An 18,474-nucleotide genomic window follows, 5' to 3' on the forward strand; every position below is an offset into this window, starting at 1 on the left:
CAGGAATACATCAGAATCCTAGAGGAGAACATAGGCAGTAACCTCTTTGATATCAGCCATAGCAACATCTTTCAAGATATGTCTCCAAAGGCAAAGGAAACAAAAGCAAAAATGAACTTTTGGGACTTCATCAAAATCAAAAGCTTCTGCACAGCAAAGGAAACAGTCAACAAAACAAAGAGGCAACCCACGGAATGGGAGAAGATATTTGCAAATGATAGCACAGACAAAAGGTTGATATCCAGGATCTATAAAGAACTCCTCAAACTCAACACACACAAAACAGTCATATCAAAAAATGGGCAGAAGATATGAACAGACACTTCTCCAATGAAGACATACAAATGGCTATCAGACACATGAAAAAATGTTCATCATCACTAGCAATCAGGGAGATTCAAATTAAAACCACATCGAGATACCACCTTACACCAGTTAGAATGGCCAAAATTAACAAGGCAGGAAACAACATGTGTTGGAGAGGATGTGGAGAAAGGGGAACCCTCTTACACTGTTGGTGGGAATGCAAGTTGGTACAGCCACTTTGGAAAACAGTGTGGAGATTCCTCAAGAAATTAAAAATAGAGCTTCCCTATGACCCTGCAATTGCACTACTGGGTATTTACCCCAAAGATACAGATGTAGTGAAAAAAAGGGCCATCTGTACCCCAATGTTTATAGCAGCAATGGCCACAGTCTCCAAACTGTGGAAAGAACCAAGATGCCCTTCAACAGAAGAATGGATAAGGAAGATGTGGTCCATATACACTATGGAGTATTATGCCTCTATCAGAAAAGGATGAAAACCCAACTTTTGTAGCAACATGGACGGGGCTGGAAGAAATTATACTGAGTGAAATAAGTCAAGCAGAGAGAGTCAATTATCATATGGTTTCACTTATTTGTAGAGCATATCAAATAGCATGGAGCACAAGGGGAGATGGAGAGGAGAAGGGAATTGAGGGAAATTGGAAGGGGAGGTGAACCATGAGAGACTATGGACTCTGAAAAACAATCTGAGGGTTTTGAAGGGGTCGGGGATGGGAGGTTGGGGGAACCAGGTGGTGGGTATTGGAGAGGGCACGGGTGTGGAGCACTGGGTGTGGTGCCAAAACAATGAATACTGTTACGCTGAAAAGAAATAAAAAAATTTTTAAAAAAAGACTCAAAAAAACTTTTTTAACTCACAAAAAAAGGGCATAGTTCATTATCACATCACAAAGATAATACTTGTATAACAATACTTAAGTAAAAAAAGTAGGACATTGTTATTACATATCTCCTTTAATGTTTTTTATTTTCATAGTTTTACCACCTGGATTTATATATCTAAGTGCTGTATTCATCATTATTTTACTGAAAATTATGCTTATAAGATTCATCAACATTGCTGTAAGTTTGTTTACTTTAATTGTATATTTTTTCTATTTTATTACTGTGCTATATTTAATATATACATATTCAATTGACAGAAATTTGGAATTTTTCATATTACAAATAATATAGTAATCAATCTTTTATATGTTTCTTGATGCACATATGCATGCAATTTTGTTGGTCACACATTTTCATGGATGCACATGTGTATGTAATTCCTGAGGGGATGAATTGCTGGATGATACGCATATGCTAAGCTTTAGGAGATAATGACAGACAAATTCACACCCTCGCCAGCAAGTATGAGGGGTCCAGTTGCTTCATTTCCTTAGTGTTGTCAACATTTTGTATATATCCTTCGTTTTTGCTTACTGTTCTAGTCATCTCTCACTGCTGTAACAAAATAACCATGAGCAGATGGCTTAAACAACAGAAATTTATTTCTCACAGTTCTGGAAACTGGAATTCCAAGATTAGGGTGCTAGCAATTTATTTCATTCTGAGGCTTCTTGGCTTGCAAACTGCTTACATGCTTACATGCACTCTTCTTTGGGTGCCTAAAAGAGGAGAAAGAAAAGCAATTCCTCTGATGTTCCTTCTTATAAGGGCATTAATTCTCCACACTCAAGACCTCATACCTAAGGACCTCCAAAGGCCTCATCTTAAAATACCATCATATTGGGGCACCTGGGTGGCTTAGTGGGTTAAGCCTCTGCTTTTGGCTCAGGTCATCATCTCAGGGTTCTGGGGTCAAGCCCCACATGGGGCTTTCTGCTCAGCAGGGAGCCTGCTCCCCCCCCCCCCCCCCCCCCCCCCCCCCCCCCCCGCCTCTCTGCCTACTTGTGATCTCTCTCTCTCTCAAATAATTAAGAAAAAAAATACCATCATATTGAGGGCTGGAGTTTCAACATGTAGGTAAGGAGAGAGGGACACAGACCTTCAGTCTATAGCACTGGTATTGCCATTGTCAATGGCTTTTTTAACTTAGCTATTCTGTCTGGCATGTGGTAGTACATATTAACCAAGTATTTATTGGTATCTAGCCTACATTTAATTTAGATTTGCCCAATGACCTATAAGGTTGAGGATTTATTCATATGTGTATTGACTCATTTTCTTTTGTGAATTTTATGTTCAACTGGCTTGACAATTTTTTGGTTGCCTTTTTTCTTTTTTCCTCTTTGGATTTTTAAAATATGCTTACTATAAATGTTTTAACTTTTTTATATCCCAGTACAATTAACATACAGTATTCTATTCATTTCAGGTGTGCAATATAGTGATTGAGCAATTCTATACATTAATCAGTGCTCATCATGATAAGTATACTTTTGATTCCCTTTATCTATTTCACCCATTCATGCCACCCACCTCTCCTCTGACAAACCATCTGTTCTCTATAGTTAAGTCTCTTTTCTGCCTTGTCTCTTTTTTACTTTGTTTTTTTTCCTTAAATTTAACTTATGAGTAAAATCATATGGTATTTGTCTTTCTCTGACTGATTTATATCACTTAGCATCATATCCTTTAGGTCCATCCATGTGTCTGTAAATGGCAAAATTTCATGCATTTTTATGGCTAGTATTCTGTGTATATTCTGTGTGTGTACACACACACACACACACACACACACACACACACACACATCTAAGACATTATCCATTCATCTATAGATGGACAGTTCAGTTGCTTCTATAATTTAGCTATTGTAAATATTGCTGCAGTAAACATAGGGGTGCATATATCTTTTCAGATTAGTGTTTTCACATTCTCTGAGTAAATACCCAGTAGTGGAGTTACTGGATCCTATGGCCATTCTATTTTTAATTTTTTGAGGAACCTCCATACTCTTTTCCACAGTGGCCGCATCAGTTTATATTCCCAACAGTAAACAAGTGTTCCTTTTTCTCCACAACCTTACCAACACTTGTTTTTTTCCTGTGCTTGATTTTAGCCATTCTGACAGGTGTAAGATGATACCCTATTTGTGATTTTGATTCACATTTCCCTGATGATTGGTGAAGTTGATCATATTTTCCTGTGTCTGTTGGCTATCTGTATGTCCTTTTTAGGAAATATCTGTACATGTTTTTTGACAATTTGTCACTTAGATTATATGTGTTTTTTGTGTTGACTTGTGTAAGTTCTTTATATATTTTGGATACTAACCCCTTATCATATATGTCATTTACAGATATCTTCTCCCACTCAGTAGACTGTCTTTCAGGTTTTTTTTTATTGTTTCCTTTGCTTTTCAGAAGCTTTTTATTTTGATGTAGTCCCAGTACTTTGTTTTTGTTTCCTTTGCTTTCAGAGACATATCTAAAAAAATGTTGCTATAGCTGATGACAGAGATACTACTGCCTGTGTTTTTTTCTAGGGTTTTTATGATTTCAGGTCTCATAGTTAGGTCTTTAATACATTTTTAGTTCATTGTGTGTATGGTGAAATAAAGTGGGCCACTTTGATTCTTTTGCATGCAGTAGTCCAGTTTTCCCAACACCATTTGTTAAAGAGACCGTCCTTTTACCATTACATATTCTTGCCCCCTTTGTTGAAGTTTAAATGATCAAAAACATGGATTTCTGGGATCTCTATCCTGTTCCATTGATTGATGTATCTGTTTTTGTGCCAGTACCATATTGTTTGGGTTACTATAGCTTTATATTATATCTTGAAATTTGGGATTGCGATACCTCCAGTATTTTTTTTTAAGATTTTATATATTTATTTGACAGAGAGATCACAAGTAGGTGAAGAGAGAGAGAGGAGGAAGCAGGCTCTCCACTGAGCAGAGAGCCTGATGCCGGGCTCAATCCCAGGACACTAGGATCATGACCTGAGCTGAAGGCAGAGGCTTTAACCTACTGAGCCACCCAGGTGCCTTGCGACACCTCCAGTATTCTTGTTTTTAAAGATTACTCTGGCTATTCGGGATCTTTTGTGGCTCCAAAGAGTCCTAAAACTCTTCTAGTTCTGTGAAACATGCTATAGGTCTTTTCATGAGGATTGCATTAAACTGTAGATTGCATTGGGTAGTATGACATTTTAACAATATTCATTCTCCCACTCCATGAGCATGGAATGTTTTTGCATTTGTTTGACATCATCAGTTTTTTTCATCACTGTTTTATAGTTTTCAGAGTACAAATCTTTCACCTCCTTGGTTAAGTTTATTCCTAGGTATTTTATTATTTTTGTTACAATTGTGAATGGGATTGTTTTCTTAATTTCTCTCTTTTTTTTAAAGATTTTATTTATTTATCAGAGAGAGAGAGCACAGGCAGACAGAGGCAGAGGGAGAAGCAGGCTCCCCGCCGAGCAAGGAGCCCGATGAGGGACTCGATCCCAGGATGCTGGGATCATGACCCGAGCCGAAGGCAGCTGCCCAACCAACTGAGCCACCCAGGTGTCCCTCTTAATTTCTCTTTATGCTACTTCATTATTAGTGTGAAGAAATGCAACAGATTTCTGTATATTGGTTTTTTTTTATCCTAACTTTAGTGAGTTTATCAGTTCTAGTAATTTTCTTGGTGGAGTCTTTAGGATTTTCTATAGATAGTGTCATGTTATCAGCAGATAGTGAAAGTTTTACTTCTTTTTTACCAGTTTGGATGTCTTTTATTTCTTTTTCTTGTCTGATTGCTGTGTCTAGGATTTCTAGTACTATGCTTAATACAAGTGGTGAGAGTGGACATTCTTTTCTCTTCCTGATCTTAGGGGAAAAGCTCTCAGTTTTTCACACTTGAATTTGATTTCAGCTGTGTTGTTGTTTTTTGTTTGTTTGTTTGTTTTATATATGACCTTTTTTTTTGGTGTTTCTTTGTTGTTGTTTTGTTTTTAATTTTTTTGGTCTTTATTATATTGTGGTATATTCCCTCTAAATCTACTTTGTTGAGAGTTGTTATCATTAGTGGGTGTTGTATTTGGTCAGATACTTTTTCTGTGTCTGTTGAAATGATTACTTGTTTCCCTTTTTCTTGTTAAAGTGATACATTATGTTGATTGATTTGTGAATATTGAAACACCCTTGCATCCCTGAAATAAATCCCACTGGATCATTGTGATGAGTTTTTTACTGTGTTGTTGGATTTGGTTTGCGGATATTTTGTTGAGGATTTTACATCTATGTTCATAAGAGATATTGGGCAGTAGTTCCTTTTTTGGTATTTTCTTTATCTACTTTTGGTATCAGGGAAATGCTGGCCTCATAGAAAGGATTTGGAAGAAATTCTGTTTACATTTATCTTACTGATTTTTTAAGATTTTGAAATACATTAGATATCTAAGTTGCTTTTATGTGTTGCAAATATCTTCTACTCGATGATTCATTCTTTTCTGTCTCTTAATGCTATAACTTTACTGAGCAGAAATGTCTAAATTTAATGTTCAATTTATCAGTCTTTTCTTTTATTCTTAATTATTTGATTGTTAAATAAGTCTTTCCCTTCATGGACATAATTATCATGTATTTTCATATCTTATATTCTAGGTCAGTATAGGATGTTTATTATTGTTTGTGTTATTACTGTTCACCTTTACGTATACATCAAAATCCACCTAAAATTGATTTGCATGGAAAATATATAGTGGGAATCAGGTTTTACTCATTTTTCTAAATGAACATAAAAATTTCAACCCATTATTGACATGCCTTTATTTATGTACTGTTCTGCAGTGCCACATGGATAGATCAGGTAAAATACATAGATAGATTGATCATACATGTGTATGTCTGTTTCTGGAATCTCATCTGCCTCATTGTTTTATATGTCTATTTTTATGCCAAAACCACCATCTGCTAATTATTCTAGCTTTATATATGATACCCAGTAAAGAAATCCTCATACCATATTTTTTCATTTTCTTGGCTATATTTGCCCCATTGTATTGCCATATAAATTTTAGAATGAACTTCTCAGGCCTTAGACATCTGATAGAAATTTGATAGGGATTTTACTGACCCTACAGATACATTTGGGGAAATTTGAATACTGTATCTATGTGTCTAGTTTAGTATCTCAATATTTTGGATCATATATGTCTTTTGCAAGATATATTCTAGCATTTCTTTGTGTCTTCCTCAATTTCTTTCATGAGTACTTTATAGTTTTCTGAGTATAGATTCTGTGTCTCTTTGGTTAGGTTTATTCCTAGGTATCTTATGGTTTTGGATGCAATTGTAAATGGGATTGACTCCTTAATATCTCTTTCTTCTGTCTTGCTGTTGGTGTAGAGAAATGCAACTGATTTCTGTGCATTGATTTTATATCCTGACACTTTACTGAATTCCTGTATAAGTTCTAGCAGTTTTGGAGTGGAGTCTTTTGGGTTTTCCACATATAGTATCATATCATCTGCGAAGAGTGATAATTTGACTTCTTCTTTGCCGATTTGGATGCCTTTAATTTCCTTTTGTTGTCTGATTGCTGAGGCTAGGACCTCTAGTACGATGTTGAATAGCAGTGGTGATAATGGACATCCCTGCCGTGTTCCTGACCTTAGCGGAAAAGCTTTCAGTTTTTCTCCATTGAGAATGATATTTGCAGTGGGTGAAAGAAATTGAGGAAGACAGAAAGAAATGGAAAAATGTTCCATGCTCCTGGATTGGAAGAATAAATATTGTGAAAATGTCTATGCTACCTAAAGCAATCTACACATTTAATGCAATTCCTATCAAAGTACCATCCATCTTTTTCAAAGAAATGGAACAAATAATGCTAAAATTTATATGGAACCAGAAAAGACCTCGAATAGCCAAAGGGATATTGAAAAAGAAAGCCAACGTTGGTGGCATCACAATTCTGGACTTCAGGCTCTATTACAAAGCTGTCATCATCAAGACAGCATGGTACTGGCACAAAAACAGAGACATAGATCAATGGAACAGAATAGAGAGCCCAGAAATAGACCCTCAAATCTATGGTCAACTAATCTTCGACAAAGCAGGAAAGAATGTCCAATGGAAAAAAGACAGCCTTTTCAATAAATGGTGCTGGGAAAATTGGACAGCCACATGCAGAAAAATGAAATTGGACCATTCCCTTACACCACACACAAAAATAGACTCAAAATGGATGAAGGACCTCAATGTATGAAAGGAATCCATCAAAATCCTTGAGGAGAACACGGGCAGCAACCTCTTCGACCTCTGCCGCAGCAACATCTTCCTAGGAACAACGCAAAAGGCAAGGGAAGCAAGGGAAAAAATGAACTACTGGGATTTCATCAAGATCAAAAGCTTTTGCACAGCAAAGGAAACAATTAACAAAATCAAAAGACAACTGACAGAATGGGAGAAGATATTTGCAAACGACATATCAGATAAAGGACTAGTGTCCAGAATCTATAAAGAACTTAGCAAACTCAACACCCAAAGAACAAATAATCCAATCAAGAAATGGGCAGAGGACATGAACAGACATTTCTGCAAAGAAGACATCCAGATGGCGAACAGACACATGAAAAAGTGCTCCATATCACTCGGCATCAGGGAAATACAAATCAAAACCACAATGAGATATCACCTCACACCAGTCAGAATGGCTAAAATCAACAAGTCAGGAAATGACAGATGCTGGCGAGGATGCGGAGAAAGGGGAACCCTCCTACACTGTTGGTGGGAATGCAAGCTGGTGCAGCCACTCTGGAAAACAGCATGGAGGTTCCTCAAAATGTTGAAAATAGAACTTCCCTATGACCCAGCAATTGCACTATTGGGTATTTACCCTAAAGATACAAATGTAGTGATCCAAAGGGGCACATGCACCCGAATGTTTATAGCAGCAATGTGCACAGTAGCCAAACTATGGAAAGAACCTAGATGTCCATCAACAGATGAATGGATCAAGAAGATGTGGTATATATACACAATGGAATACTATGCAGCCATCAAAAGAAATGAAATCTTGCCATTTGCAACAACATGGATGGAACTAGAGCGTATCATGCTTAGCGAAATAAGTCAAGCAGAGAAAGACAACTATCATATGATCTCCCTGATATGAGGAAGTGGTGATACAACATGGAGGCTTAAGTGGGTAGAAGAAGAATCAATGAAACAAGATGGGATTGGGAGGGAGACAAACCATAAGTGACTCTTAATCTCACAAAACAAACTGAGGGTTGCCGGGGGGAGGGGGTTTGGGAGAAGGGGGTGGGATTATGGACATTGGGGAGGGTATGTGATTTGGTGAGTGCTGTGAAGTGTGTAAACCTGGTGATTCACAGACCTGTACCCCTGGGAATAAAAATATATGTTTATCAAAAATAAAAAATTAAAAAAAAAAGATATATTCTAGCATATTTATTTAAAAAAATTTATTACAGTTTTGCTTAAAATGTTTTTTAGTTTGTTCAAGTTATATAGATATTCAATTGGATATTGTATATTAATCTTATATGTGACAAATTGTTTAAATCAGTAATTAATGTTAATCTGGAGATTAACCTGAATTTTCTGTGTACATATCATGTGACCTATAAATGATGACAGTATAATTTTTCTTTCCAGTAAATCACTTAAAATTTTTTCATGTCTTATTTTCTCACAAGGATTACTAGTAAACAGTTCAAATACTTTGAAAGGTGTGGTAATAGTAGCCATTTGTGACTCATTCCTAATATCACATTGAAATTAAAATTCAACCATTAAGTATAGCTGTCAGTTTTTTGTAGCTTCCTTTATCACATTAGGAAAGTTCTCTTTTTATTTTCCTAAGATATTTTTATTATAAGCAAATTTATACTGAGGCCCATGGGTATTGAATTGGTTGAGTTTCTGACCCTTGGTTTTGGCTCAGGTTGTAATCTGAGGTTCCTGGGGTTGAGCCCCATGTCTTGCTATGTGCTTAGTGTGGAGTCTGTTTGAGATGTCTTTCCCTCTTCCTCTCCCCTTCCTGCTCATGTTTGCTCTCTTGCTCTGTCTCAGATAAATCTTTATAAACATTTGTATTTACACACTTTTTTTATCTGTTAAAATGATCATGTGCTTTTCTTTGTCATTTTGTTAATGGCTGATTTTTGAAATTAAACCTACATTCATGGAATAAATATGAAAATGGCAATATGTTCATTGCTTGTATGATTTGTTTTAGTACTTCACATTTGTATTTGAGTAATACTGTTCTAATGTTTTCCTTTATTATGATATCTCAATGAGGGTTTGTATCAAAATTATGCTGTCCTCTTAAAATGTGTTGGAAAGTGGTATCTCTTGTCCTATCCTCTTGAAGTATTTGTATAAATTTAGCATTATTTCTTAACAGTATTATAATATCTGCTAGTGGATCTTATGAACTTAGAGCTTTGATTGAAAGAAGATTATTAAGTATAGATCAATTACTTTGCTATAGGACTGCTTGTATTTTCTATTTCTTCTTATGGGTGTTTTAGAAAATTATATTTTCCAGGAATTTATTTCCTCTAAAGTTTTATAAATTTTGTCATATTTCTTCTTGTTTTTGTTTTTTATAAAGTCTTCATTACCTTCTCACTGTAGAATCTGGTGATAATAACATTTCCATCTCTGACATAGGCTATTTGTGCATAATCCATCTTTGATTCATTTCCTGAGGTTTTTATTAATTTACTTCACTGAAGGTTTATTTTGTTTCTGTTGTTGTTTCATCAGGGATTTATTATTCTTTTTAAAGAACTTGCATTTAGTTTTATTGGTCCCCTTCATTGAAAAAAAATATGTATATGTGTGTGTGTGTGTGTGTGTGTGTATGTATATTTCATTTTATCAACTTCCTACTTTATATATTTAAAGATATGTATTAGCACTGGAGTGCTAACAAGGTAGAGAAAAATCTAGAGGTCCCATGTAGGGCAAGGTAGAAGTTCCAGATGGGAACAATACACTTTATATATTGTATTTGCTATTCACTCTCCTCTCACTTTCTGTCTTACTTATTCCAGTGTAATATTTATGTACAAATATTTGTTGAACAGATGAATAGCAATTATAGTTACTCCACAGTCATTATTTTTCTCTTTAACCATTAGTTTATGGGTAGAAATAGATTACATGGTTACTTAGTGTCTGTTGTGTGTGTGGGGGGGAATCTAGATAGAGAAGCTAGGACTGCTATTTCTGATCTCTTATGCTGTTTTTTTTATTTTTATTGACCCCAAATTGTATTATAGTAACTGCAGAAAATTATGCTAATTTCCTGAGCTGATTTATTAGTAACACAACTCTGAATAAATATAAAACTTAAGGGAAGTCATCTTCACAGGGCCCAGAACCAGACCTAAATAAATAAATGTATAAAAATTTAGAAAAGTAAAAACCTCTTTATTTTTGCTTCCACATTCTAGAGAAGAAAATGTGCTCTTTGGAGCACTCCACTCTCTTAGAATGTTTAATGACATGAATCAGTGTAAATTTTTAAGTGGGTCCTTAAGTATTTTGTTTATTTATTTATTTATTTATTTATTTATTTTTGTGCATGTTTTAACTGGTTCATAGTTGTGGAGTTCTTTAATTCAAGATCTAACATGTATCTACTTTCATTGAAATTTCACAAATTGTGTGCTCATTGAAGTGTGGTGCCTTTCCACTTGTAATTATTTAAAGAGAGAGACATAGAGTGATGATAACTTTAGATATTAACCCTTGGATTAGCTTTCTAGACACATTAGCAATGAAATGGAAAGTATTTTGCAAGTTGATACAAAGAAGAGCAGAAAAACATTAAGACTCACAAACCTGTCATTGGTTTGGCAGTGAAATACATACTTGAAATCTTATTCTTAAAAGGCATTTTGGGTTATAAAAAAAGAAGTCACAGCTTTTTATGGAATTTCCCTGGATTTTATCTTTAAGGTGAAGTTTAAGACTACTTACTGCAAAAGATGTTGCCATGAATATAGTTGTTGGTTTACCTGAAGCACATTCCCTTAATATGCCAAACATAGGCAGTTATTAGTTAAAGGATTTGTGAATCTTGTTCTTAGTATGGTATATGTGAAAAATGATTGATGGTCAAGAAGATTTATAGAGAAAAGCAAATTCTTACACATTCTTCAAGGTGCCATCTAAATGTGGAGAAAGGAATAGCAAAGATGATATAGTATGATAGAATTTTATTTGACATTTATATGTCAAGAGAGCACTAATAATACATACTTGTTTATCAAATATTTGTTTTCTTTCAGATAATTATGACTTGTTTTATTCTAGAAATTGGCCATTTCTAGTGCTTCTTATATTTGTAGAGATTATAGATTACTTTTGTGCTATTTATAGCAAAATACTTCAACATTGTTCTGAACAGTGCTGTCTGAAAGAACTTTATATGATGAAAATGTTTCCAGAGTTTTCCATTATAGTGGTCACTGGTCACACATGGATGTTGAGCACTTGCAATGTGGCTAGTGCAACTGAGGAGATGCATTTTAAATTTATTTTATTTTAATTAATGTAAATTTCATATTAAATGTCCACATGTGGCTGACTATCATAGTATACAGTATGCTGCTTAAGTTTATCTGAGTTAAAACATGTAAAATACTTAACAGTTTACAGATAATCAGTACTTATCATCATTTGTAGTTGCTGTTATTAATATTATGTTGGACACAGGAATTCAGTTAACAAGAATATTATGCACATCTTAATATTATGCACAAAAACCCCTAAGAATCAGCTATACTAGTGAGGATCCATTCTCCTGACATTCACTGGCTTCAAAAAAAAAAAAAAAAAAGAATGATTTCAATGGATTCTGTGTCCTTTGTGAAATTTGAGATCTTTTCACAATTTAAAGCTGAATTATATAATTTGTGAACTCCGTATACTTCTTGTTCTTCTTTCCTCTATTTTTCTTCTTTTTTATATTTTTAAAATCACAATGATGTAGATTTGGACTTATATCAAAAAGCTGTCAGAGGAAGAACAATGCAAATTAAAACAATCTTTATTCCTGAATGTCACGTTCAATTATGAAAACAACAAATACATACCTCTTCCATCTATTGGATAGGAAAAAATCAGTTCCATTATTTTAGTTTCATAGAATCACCATATATATTTATAAGACCTCACAAAATATTTGATTTAAATGTTTTAGGAGGCACACAACTTGCACCTGAAGAAAATTTTAATTACTCTTAAGAATACCTTAATTTCTGATCTCTATTGATTTTCTATTGTTACCCTCAGTTTGGAGCTACCTATAGGTCATGAATTTCCTCAGTACTCCTATGAAACAAGCCTAATCTGGATAATCGTTGCTATTATTTCTTTTGTAAAATGGCATTTTTCCTACATTTCTCCTATAGTAGCCCTGAGGTCTTTTACTAAAACCGTATTTGAATTTTAACACACTTCTGTTCTTTAAGCTTAGGCAAAGCTTCTGAATGTTTCTGGATGATAGTTTTTGTTTTGTTTTGTTTTGTTTTTTAAAACTCATTTATTTGAGAGAGCACCAGGAGAGGGAGAGAAAGTCTTGAGTAGACTCCTCACTGATTGCGGAGCCTAATGCAAGACTTGATTTCAGCACCCTGAGATCACCACCTGAGCCCAAACCAAGAGTGTGATGCTTAGCCAACTGCACCACCAAGACACCCCAATAATAGTTTTAAGCTAAAAAAGTGCAGCTTCCCAAATGTATATGTACTGTAATGTTAGGGGCCAAACTTCAACAGTAAGAATAAGTGATCCTCTTTTGTGTGAATTTTTCTAGGATCAAAAATTTTGACTTCAATAAGAAAGCAACAGTTAAAAGATAATCATAGAGTGTAACTAGAATGCAGTTAATGGGCTTCAAAACAATTAACAGGGATAAAATTTGAGATTAATATGTTGGAAGGTTAATGAACAATAATATATGTTTTTCCAGTCTGTCGTTTCACAAAAGGCACTAATAAGTTGGTAGTGAACCTTATATTGTATACAACTGACCTTACATTGGGCTGAGGAATGTCTTAAATGATCATGTGATAGTGATTCATGAACTTTTATTCTTCTCTCCAAACCCTTAAGAACAGAGGACTGGCAGGTTACGGATCACTAATTTTGTCTATATCCAGTAGACTTCAAGGAAACATTCCTCTTATTATTATTTAAAGCAGATGCACATAGTTGCTTGCTATATGGTTATGTCCCTTTCTTGATCCTAACTATCCTCTAATTTTGTTCAAGTATCTACCCTTAAGTCCTTGTCAGTGAGCTTCACAGATTCGTTCTCCGCCTAGCGGGTATAGTGAAGGGTGTCCCCCAGCCATGGTGGCCTCATCACCTTTCAAGAGGTTGGCTTGGCATGGGGTCCATGTCTCTCCTGGCCAGTAAGAGTGCTGTTGCTGGGAGTGCAGCCTGATAAGGGTGTTCTTGTTGGTAAAAGGTGACACAAGAGAAATTGCCCCTTTTTCTGCCTCTGAACTTCATTGTGAATGCAACAGTGCCTCAGCTTATAAAGCTATCCTCTAACCTGTAGGGGAGCTAGCCTGAGAACATAATGTAGGAACTAAAACTTACAAATAACCAGAGTCCTTGCTGAAGGCATGGAGCTTTTGCAAAAACCAACCAAAGAAAGTGCTCTACCTCCCAATTTCCTGATTTTAGGGATTTTAATTGCCACATTATTTAAACAATTGAAATAGAGATTTTTCAGTTTCTTGAAGTCCAGAGCTTTTTAACTCATATATTTCAGTATTATTTTTTATATCTATGTGAAGATATGTGTTAAATAATTATTTGAATAAAGGCATGATTAGGATGACGATTTCACTTTTTTTTTTCCAAGATGCAGAAATAACTTTTACTTATAATTATGTGGATTAGGACTGGTGTAATTTGTCCATTCCTGCTAATCTGTATATTAATTTATTCACTTATTTTTGTTTCTAAGCTCTATCTCATTTAAGTAAGCATTTTAACACTTACATTCAGGATACAAAACAGTTTGATTTGTAATTTTAAAATATGACCATGATAAAATCAAAGGAAAACAGGAAACTCAAGTAGAACATTTTATTAAAATATTCAGATATACAAAGAATATAAGTTCTGATTCAGATTCCATGAAAACATCTAATATATTCAGTAAGAAAATTTATTTGTAAATGTTGTAATTGCACTAGTATTCTGAACCCCTTCTATTTTTACTATTGCATAAGATGAGTTTCTATCAGGTTTCAGAGTAGGATTTTCTATAAACTACATACCCTAAATCATACTGGATTTGGATGGTACTATTTCAGATGATTAGATATGGTCTCCAGGCATCCTGATGTTGTACCATATAATGGATTTGAGAATGAGTATACAGAACTCTGAAAAACAAAAACAAACAAATAAAAAAAAAACCCACACATTGAAAAGGTTAGGATTTTAGGTGTTAAAGTAACAGACTTCTTTCCAGATCATACAGAATACAATGAGTTTTTAATGGATTTCTGCTGAAGTAATAACTAGAGCATTCCTGACTCTCCCCCCATTACCTACAATCCACACTGCCTACACTGCTGACAGGTCTACAGTTGGTATGTGTCCTAGGCCCTTGGGGGCATGAGAGTCACTGCCTGATCCTTACCTCTGGTGGGAGGGGGACATACAGTGGTAGGATCTTGACTACCTCTTTTCTGTGGTCCTGGTTTCTCTAAGTCTGCTGTCTTGATCATAGTTGAGTTAAACAAAACAAAACAAAAAATACAAAACAAACAAACCTGACTTTTAGTTGAGAGAGTTATATTTTATAGAGTATATTAGAAAACCTAAAAATTGGTAAGTTCTAATAGGACAAACACTGATTTCTTCAACAAAGAACATGCAAGGAAAACATGAGAGAGAAAATGGAGCCCAGAGATTAAGAGAGTCTTAGGAGACATGTCTGTCAGTTTGGATGATATATCTTATATTCATCCTGATTTTAAAAATATAGAAACAACAAATATAACCCCCCCTATTTATTTACAAGACAGTGGGGATAGGTTGAACACTGATTGAATATTTAATGGCATCAAGGAGTTACTAAATATTTAGGTATGATACTGTGGTTATATTTTTTAAAGTCTTTATCCCTTAATATTACAGCGTAAATTTTACAGGTGAAACCTAATGATATGTGGGATTTGTTTAAAAATACCCTGGTTAAAACCAAGAGTGAACCCTAATGTAGACTATAGACTCTGGATGGTGGGCAGATACAGATTTGTCAGTTTAACACATGTACCATTCTGCTGTAGGATGTTGACCATGTGTTTGTGTGTGTATGAGGGGGATATATATGAGAATTCTGTGTGTCTTCTGCTCAGTTTTGCTATGAACCTCAAAAGCTCTAAACGCGCCTGGGGGGATGCCTGGGTGGCTCAGTGGGTTAGGCCTCTGCCTTCAGCTCAGATCATGGTCTCAGGGTCCTGGGATCGAGCCCCATGTCAGGCTATCTGCTCAGTGGGGAGCCTGCTTCCCCTGCCCTGCCTGCCTCTCTGCCTAATTGTGATTTCTCTCTCTCTCTCTCTCTGTCTGTCAAAATAAATAAATAAAATCTTAAAAAAAAAAAATGAACCAAACACTACCATTCTGGTGTGTAGTGGGAATGGGTGGTAATAGAGGTGAAATAAGAATGATAATGGGTTGAAATGACTGAAGTTGGGAGATGGGTATATGGTAGTTTGTTATACTGTTCTTACAATTTCTGTATCAGAATTTGAGAATTTTCTCTAAGAGGTTCTGGAAAAGTATTTTGGAGAAATCTATTTCTCTGTTACAAAGTCAGGGAAGGTACACTTAGTTTAATACAATGTCTTTGTTTCTGAAACAATAGAAATCAAAGCAGCAACAAAGTTCAACAACTGTGACAGAATTTCTTCTCTAGCCATTCTTGATGAAAGGGGAAAAAATGTGAAAGAGGAAATTTTTCTTTATTTGGATAGAAAAAAGGAAATTGCTTCCAAGTTTCTTTAGAGTCATCAGTTGCACTGCCATGTGCATACATAGCATAGTCTTGAAAGCACCTTGAAAAGTGGGTGTTTGATATGAACCCCTACTTGTGTGCCAGAGCAGCCATTTCTCAGTAGAAAGTAAAAGATGCACAGGACCTTCCTAGAAGCTTTTTAACTATTACAATTTTAAGATATTAATATAAAAATGCCAAATTTAAAACACTTATGTCACTTGTATCTTTCAGATACTAAATGTTAAAGATCAAAAAAAAAAAAAAAAAAAAGATTAAATTTTCTTTCCTTTCCTAAAATGAAAGTGGGTTTGTACTACCCTTGCCTACTTTGCCAGAAAGATACTTTGGGCTTCTTAAATATCCATTTATTTATTTATTATCCATTTGAAGTGGGGAGGGAGAAAGGTGGGGGCCTACATTTTAAGTTTTACTCTGTGTCTTGACTGACTTGACAGATCATCCAAATTAATTCTCTTTGTGCGCTGGGAAATACTTTCTTGTTTTCATTCCTAACAAAATAATACTGAAAGTATGTGCAACATCATTATTGAATAAAACACAAATTAAGAAGTCAAGTGTTGTGTCAGCCTTCAACCATATTAACCAAGGCTCCAAAACTACTTAGAAGTCATCTGATCTGGCACGTTGTTACTCATTTAAATAATGGTAACAATTCTTTGTGGCCTATTTTCATTTAAAAATACTAGGGGGGAAAGGAACACTTTAGCTTTCTATATGCTCACCTTGACAAGAATGAATCTGATAAAATATTGCTAAAATCAGAGGTAAGGAGGTTTTCCCAGATAAGAAGTGATGCGTCATGGCTAATCTTATTTTATACCTAAGTGAATGCTCATATTATCTACTTAAGAAAGAGATGAGAAAGATTTTACTTCATTTTCTCTCTAGTCTACTTAGTGCACTGATAAGAAATAGCCCTAAAAAGTCCCAAGAAGATGTAATACACTTTAATTTCTCCTTTAGTCTTCTAAATTAGCCGGTAATAGCCCTTTACTGCTCACACCTAAATTTAAAGCACAGAACAGAATGCTGTCCTCCCTTTTGTCTTGGGGAATAGAATACAAAGAATACTCAATAAAGAGTTACTATGGGTAGCTGAGTAATACTCTGGGTCAAACTGATATTTTCCAGATTTGTCAGGTCTTGTCGAGTATGAACAGTGACCACAAAGCCACTTAACATTGAACTGACTTTACAAACAGTTTGAATCTGTCCTGGAATGGAAAATTCTCATTACACATCCAGAGAGATTAAAACCACCTTCCAATCCCCAATAAAATAATTCCATCAAAATATTCCTCTTAGCCATGATATGGAGACATGTCCAAATAACACTCTGTGTGTGTGTGTGTGTGTGCGCGCGCATGCACATGTGTGAGTTTGTGTATGTGTGTATATATTTTTGCTTATGAAACAATACAGTTCACCATTACAATACAGTTCACCATTACCACTTACCTCTGTTTTCTCTGGGTTACTCCAGTTCCCATAAACCGGATTAACAAATGCACAGTTAACACTTCCTTTAGTTTTCCTTAAAGCACACAGGACCATAAAAAAAAGAATAATTATTGGAATGTAGTACAGTACATTTCCAGGTTATTACCTGGTAGACATCTTTGAGAGATACATTCTAGCCAGCCTATTTATTTTTATGAATGTATTACCATAAGTAAGGTTATTATTATTTTTTTTTCTTTGCAGGACACTAAGGCAACTACATTCTTGAAAGTAAATGTTATTTGACCTCTGAATATTTAAATCAAAATAAACACAGGGAGATAAAAAGTGGCATAAATTGGTCTTAAAATTGATTTCTTAAAATATTATTCAGGTAATACAAAGGATACACCATTATAAAGAACCAGCTATACGGAAAGGCTGCCTTAGACTTCAGAAGTGCCAAACCACCAAATCCTGAGGACTATTTTTAGTGACAGTGTTTGTCATAAAAATCTATAGCAATGAGTCATTCTTTAACATTTTAGATAGCAAATTTAAATATGAGTTTTTTGAAGAGTTCTTAATGTTAGTGTTTCCTTTAAATGAATCATAAAGAGATGTGTCCTTGATAATCTCACATGTTGGTCTAGATCTGCTAATATACTCTGATCAACTGAACTCCTAAATGATCATTTTCTTTTTGTGGTTTACTTAATTACTTAAAGAGTCC

General features: G+C 34.9%; 1 protein-coding gene and 1 pseudogene across 1 annotated transcript in view; both read right to left on the reverse strand.

The window, feature by feature from the left end:
- Positions 1–9,933, reverse strand: part of LOC132020416 (transcription elongation factor A protein-like 3) — a 34,620-nt pseudogene extending 24,687 nt beyond the window's left edge.
- Positions 9,934–14,342: 4,409 nt separating this feature from the next.
- The window catches only part of MALRD1 (MAM and LDL receptor class A domain containing 1), a 751,478-nt gene continuing 747,346 nt past the window's right edge, over positions 14,343–18,474 (reverse strand). The window contains 2 exon segments of the mRNA XM_059404562.1: positions 14,343–14,658; positions 17,760–17,835. Coding sequence (XP_059260545.1) covers positions 14,578–14,658; positions 17,760–17,835 — 157 coding nt within the window. The 3' untranslated portion in view covers positions 14,343–14,577.

This window comes from Mustela nigripes, chromosome 6, assembly GCF_022355385.1.
Source record: "Mustela nigripes isolate SB6536 chromosome 6, MUSNIG.SB6536, whole genome shotgun sequence".
NCBI classification, from domain to species: Eukaryota; Metazoa; Chordata; class Mammalia; order Carnivora; family Mustelidae; genus Mustela; species Mustela nigripes.